Source organism: Triticum dicoccoides, chromosome 2B, assembly GCF_002162155.2.
Source record: "Triticum dicoccoides isolate Atlit2015 ecotype Zavitan chromosome 2B, WEW_v2.0, whole genome shotgun sequence".
NCBI classification, from domain to species: Eukaryota; Viridiplantae; Streptophyta; class Magnoliopsida; order Poales; family Poaceae; genus Triticum; species Triticum dicoccoides.
In genome coordinates this window covers 766640497-766646739 of record NC_041383.1, presented here as the reverse complement: position 1 = coordinate 766646739, position 6243 = coordinate 766640497, and the positions used below count along the sequence as shown (strand labels likewise).

General features: G+C 46.0%; 1 protein-coding gene and 1 pseudogene across 1 annotated transcript; one reads left to right on the top strand and one right to left on the bottom strand.

The window, feature by feature from the left end:
- The first annotated feature begins 553 nt into the window (after window positions 1-553).
- LOC119366148 (BTB/POZ and MATH domain-containing protein 1-like) lies at window positions 554-2146 on the top strand. Its single transcript, XM_037631832.1, has one exon. The coding sequence runs from the start codon at window positions 831-833 to the stop codon at window positions 1944-1946; it is 1116 nt and encodes a 371-aa protein (XP_037487729.1). The 5' UTR covers window positions 554-830; the 3' UTR covers window positions 1947-2146.
- A 2785-nt stretch (window positions 2147-4931) lies between these two features.
- LOC119368661 lies at window positions 4932-6008 on the bottom strand (annotated as a pseudogene).
- Between the last annotated feature and the right edge of the window lie 235 nt (window positions 6009-6243).

Here is a 6243-nt window from a genome sequence, read left to right as displayed (position 1 = left end):
AAATAAGAAACCATCTACTCATCTAACATCACCTAGTGTTGAATAATGCATCCAACCAAAGAGGGGAAAACAAAAAAAAATTGGAGGGAATGGGGGAGAATACCTCAAAGAAGCTTGGGGGGGTCCGATCTGTGAGTTTGAGGGGTTGATGGAGTAGATCAAGGGGGGTGGTGATGGGAGGGAGAGAAGGGGCGAAGAACAGAGCCCTCTGTTCGTCGTGCGCCGCCAGGAGAAAGATGGGGATGGGTGGGCTGGCCCGCGCGGTTATCCACTTACCGGGGCCAGACGCCAGGGACCCTGGCGTCTGGCCCCTTTGCCACGTCAGCAGGTCAACGGGCAGGCGGGCAGTGCGGGCCAGGGGCCAGACGCCAGGGACCGTGGCGTCTGCTTCGTAACCCAGACGCCAGGGACCTTGGCGTCACCGAAAAAGGTCAGAAACGAATTTTTTTTTGAAACGAGGTCAAATCGGGATTTAGTTTGCCTTAAGGGTCAGAACAGTAATTTTGTCCACCTCACGCCGCCGCTTCTTTTGCTGCTGCCTGCTCTGCTCTGCTCTCACTCACGCCCCCCTGCTCTGCTACAGTGCCAGTGCCAGTGCCGTATATTACTCCGCCGCAGACCAAGAACCAACCGCACCGCCGGACGACGGCGAGCCCCATCCGCCCTCTTCCACACCTCTCATCCCCCTCCCAGGCAAGCTCCTCACCGCCCCCCTTGGCCTCCGCCGGCTAGCCATCGATCCGCTCCTTCCGGACTCCCCCCCTGATCTCAGATCCGCTTCCTAGCCCACGATCCCCGACTGCCTAGCGACCTAGCCAAGCTGGTCCAGAATGGCGGCATATCAGTGCGAGCTTTCTTCAGCCATCGTGGCCGAATCCGAGGACAGGTCGTTCGTGTTCAAGGTGCGTGTATACTCAAGGGCCAAGCAGCTGCTCAAGTGCGGCGAGTGCGTCACCTCGCCCCCGTTCACCGTCCAAGGCCACGACTGGGTGCTCATGTATTACCCCAACGGCCGCTTGGCAACAGGTGCTGCTGCAGGTTACATGTCCCTGGTTCTTGACACCGCCGACGGCAAGGATGTGACCGTCAAAGCCAGGAACATCAGCGTGCTTGACAAGAATGGCCTGCCAGGCCGCTACTACGGCACCATGTTTGAAAACATCATGTTTGAGACGCCTGTCTCCTTCACCAGCAGAAATTCGTATCTGTGCCTCATGGTCAGGAAGGCAGGCTTGGAGCACTCAGGGGACATAATAGAGGACTCTTTCAGCATCAGATGTGATCTCACTCTCAAGGATATCGGCGAGCAGTTTGTCGTGGTCCCTCCGAGCGACATGCATCTGCATTTCGGCAGCCTTCTGGAGAGCATGGATGGAGCCGACGTCGCCTTTCTTGTCGGCGGGGAGAAGTTCTCGGCTCATAGGCTCGTGCTTGCTGCCAGGTCATCCGTGTTCAGGGCAGAGCTCCTCGGCGCCATGAAGGAGAAAACCGACAGCCTCATTGAAATCAGTGACATGGAACCTCATGTGTTCAGGTCCCTGCTCCATTTCATATACACCGACTCGCTGCCTGATCTTGAGATTGAGATGGCCAGCGAGCAAGGTGAAGCACATGGAGGAGATGTGGTGATGGCTAGCCATCTACTCGTGGCAGCAGACAGGTACGACATCGAGAGGCTGAAACTGATATGCGAGCACAAGTTATGCAGCCACATTGATACCAACATGGTGGCGACAAGTCTGGCCTTGGCCGAGCAGCATAGGTGCCATGGGCTTAAGGTAGCTTGTCTACAGTTCCTTGCTTCTCCTTCCAATTTGGAGGCCATGATGGCGAGTGATGGCTATCAGCATCTCAAGAGGAGTTGCCCATCTGCCCTTAAGGACCTAATTGCTAGTCTCCTGCCGGTCACAATGAAAGCGGCCAAGGATATTATCATGGAAATTTAATTTACTAGCTAGCGTGGCTCCGCATCTAAATTAGGTAAGTATATAATGTGCATGTTTCATCTTACTAGTTCTCTAGGTATGGTCGGATGTGTGCATCTATCTATCTATCTATCTATCTATCTAAGACTGTAATGCAAGTACAATGGGACTGATAGCGATAGGGTATCGCCAATATATTCTATTTGCTGAGATGAGATGCATGAGGGTTGAATCGAGCTTTCCTCTTGATGCAGTTTATTATGTTGGTATGATATGTAAAGACTTGAAGTGCTCTAGCTATATATGTGAACCTCTGTTGTACTACTTGATGCCTTGTTTCAGCTTGCAATCCTCTAGTTCATCTTACCTGGTTAAAAGTTAAATTGCTGAACCAGCTAGTTTTTTTGCCGCTGCTTTTGGTTGAGCTTCTCATTGTAGATGGCAACATATAATCCTGTTTGTTCTGGCTGGCTTTGATAGCTTTAGAGTGTCTATATGTGCAGTTGCTTTTTGGTGAGCTCCTCATTGTACAAGGCAACAGGTTCATCATATAATAAATCCTGTTTGTTCTGGGGGGAGAAACGATAACCTTGCTTTGACGGACGATATTTCGGGATCGGTCTCTCACCTTGTGGTCCGAAGTCCGAACTGAATCTATCTGTTAGTATGAGTGTAGTTTTCTGCTAACTCAAGTTTATGCGTTGGCAAGTCCTGCGTGGTGGCAAGAAAGTTTTAGAGGGTCCAAGCTGTAGCAGTAGACGTTTCAGATTTCAGAGTTTTGTTTTCTGAAACTAGTGCCGCCTCTGCACCTGGGGATGGACAAAGCCAAGTGTAGAATATAAACACTGAAGTGGAACACCTTTCAAAACAAAACACTGAAGTGGAATACTGTTCTATTCTACACTGTGTCGAATTGGCACTAGCTAGAGGTGTAGGAAAAATTGTTGGCACTCAAGTCATCACGCAGAGCAACAAGCCAGCCAGCAGGTGTAGGTTCTTTATTTTCAGCTCACAGTATCTGTTCTATTCTAACTGATCAGTATAAGCTACATTAGACTATATAGACAACAATAATGCCTCATGGGATCTGAACATTATTTTACAGGGTCGAGTTTCAGTTTGTCGAAAGGGCATCTAATCTATACTCACGGGTCAAAAGGGTGAACTGAGTACTCCCTCCGTTCGGAATTACTTGTCTCGGAAATGGATGTATCTAGAACTAAAATACATCTAGATACATCCATTTCTACGACAAGTAATTCTGAACGGAGGGAGTAGATGGCAACATATAATCCTGTTTGTTCTGGCTGATTTTGGGAGTGACGACAACTTTGCTTGAATAAGGCTTCAGAGTTTCAGATAAAAAAAATGTGTGTTAGCAAGCCCTGCGTCTGCGCGGATTATTCTGAAACTTTGAGATCTGCGTCAGCTAACCTAATCTGAGTGAATCAGCCAGTGTTCACGCTGCTGCTGTTGCTGTTGCTTTTGGACTGCATAAGTTTGGGGCTGAAGATTTTCTTGTGTGCTGTCAACATACCACTCCCTCCATAACTTAATATAAGACTTTTCTGACACTTGACATAGTGTGAAAAAAAGTCTTTACGGAGGGAGTGTACATAGCAAAGATCAAAGATCCGACAAGCATCACATATTCATTCAACAGCAGCTGATGGATTTCGAATCGATTTGTCACCCCCCTTCCCTTGTGATCCCTACCCTACCTAGCATATTTGGAGTTTCTGTCATGCACTGCCAATCTGAACTGAATCCGTTAGCACGCAGGCCTTTGAGAATGAATTCAGAGTTTTGTTTTCTGAAATGAAACTAGCTAGTGCCGACTGCCGAGTGAGAGAGGGGACCCTCCAGCCTGTGGCATAGAATGAGCACATTTTTCTTTTCTTGTCTTCGAATGTGGAAGAATAAATAAATAAATTGCTTTCTGAAACTAAATAAATAACACGAGCACTGAAGTGGACTCATACATACAGCTGGTATCAGTCCAGACATGATTTTCTCAGCTTGTTAGAAATGACTTCTAACAATCCAACTGAACTGAATCCGGGCAAGAAAATTCACACGGTCCTAGCACCCACCAACCTTTTTAGAGGTTATTATTACATCATTACATCAGTGAAAATTTAGTGCAGATTGGGGAGCAAAGAATAAGCAGCAGTACAAAGTGATCAAGATGACCGCCCGCATGGGAAGGAATGGAACTTGTATTCATATTTGACAAGCCAAAACAACGGGTTCGATCGATGGCTGTGAATGAATGGGCAACTACTCAAATTGCTGCTGATCCGCAGGCAGAGATGCACTGCAACACACGTGGAAAAAAGAGTGAATTCCACTTTTTACCCCATATTTATACATTTGTGACACTAATTACCCCTTCGAGTGAAAATTCGTCTAGAATACCCCTTTTGAAATCTTTGGACCCTTGTTTTTTGATGCGTGTCCATCAGGTAAGGTGTGAGGTGACGCCCTGTATCCAAAAACATGTGGACGGCCACAAGGAGTGGAACAGATAGACAAGAGAAGCTTGGACAAGATCGCCAATGATGCCCTCCGATCCTTACAGTTTTTTTTACAAATCAATGACGCAACATGCCGATCCTATCGACCATAAACAGACAAAATGTAAAACTGGGGTAAAACCGTGTTAAAAGTCTCCAAAATCTGACATTTCGATAAAAGTTCCGCTAAATAGGGTAATATGTGTCATAAATGTACAACTACAAGGTAAAAAATGGAATTCACTCTGGAAAAAACAATCTCACAACAAACCGTTAAATCACAAGCACAAGCAATGATAAAAAAAAAGCATGATAAATTGATTGCACATCTGAAACTGTACGAGTCATGTATATATAGGTACAATAGCATGCCCAAGCACTCTAGAGGTAGCAGCATCAGCTTGCAGAAACTGGCTTGCTCTGCCTACAATACAATACTGATCAATACTACTGTATGAGCTTAGACTAGAGATAACAACGGCTCATGGGATCTGAACAATAGAGGGCCGAGTTTCGATCTGTCCAAAGGGCATCTATCTATACACTCACAGCACAGGTCAAAAGGGTGAATTGACGCACTTGAGACGTCAGTAAGAGAAAATCTTGCAGAAACAACAACGGTTTCAAGCTTCAGAGATTTCACTTGACGAGAGAGCAACCCAAGAATAAAAATACATAAGCGACCAGCGAAGTAAGGAGCTCCAGACACCAAGTACGCGGGAAAATAAATGCCGGGGTCACTGGGACTACCAGGTACCAGCGAACCTACTATCCAGCCACCCGCAAAGAGCCCAAGCCTGCAAGTACACAGGAGGATTAAACACCCTATGCGTGCGCGACTAATAACGACCAAGGGACTAGTACACGTATGTTGCTATGCAGGTGATAACTAACCCTGTAGCAGACGCCCTGGCAAGGTTTTTCATCTTGTCGTTGAGGAAGTATATGCATGAGACGAGTGCCAATGCAAGCTGCAACAGAAAACCATCAATGTTAAAAAGCTTGTTACAACCAGCAAGACCTATAATTGGTATAATAGGAGGCTCAATCTATCTTTTTTCTGCCTAATGGTTCCTATCCCCAAACGCAAGAGAAATAAACAACAGTCTTAGGCTGTAAGTGATCTCTAACAGTTTCAGTGCTTAGGAAAAAAACAAGTACTGAATCAGTTGGGAGAAGCATATATATACCTGGAAGGTAGGTCCAGTCTCAGCAGAACTTGCGATGCTCCACCCAGCAATAAAGCCAAAGAGAGCAAACCTTTTTGACACGACATCCATCGATGGCACCTCGAAGTGTCCAAGCAGTGACTTAACCCATGATGGAGATTCTTCCACTTGCTTCTTTAATTTGCTTTTCAGGTTGATTTTCGATTTCTTACGGTGTGAGTAGCTTTTCATCATTATCCTATCATAAGCACCTTCAATTGCCTCTTCGCTTTCCTCATACCCAGCGTATTGTTGAAGAAGGAAGTTTCTTGCACTATTGATCTCTTCTTCAGATGCATCACGATCAACACCAAGAAGCATGTAGGATCCCATGTTTTTTGTCTTGGGAATACGGGAACATGCTCTACAAATACACATTAACTCGGCTCAAATAGAAATATAATTGCTCAAGATGGTACGGCAATACCTTACAATACAACACAAAACTGATGGAATCTCATAAGCTCTAGAGAAAAAAACATGAAGTGACATAAGAGCAGTGAACAAGAAAATCATACAAAAGAGTATTCAGAACCCAAGGAAATGACAAAAGGCATGCATTCCAGGTTCATTCACCACAGGTTATGCTATACT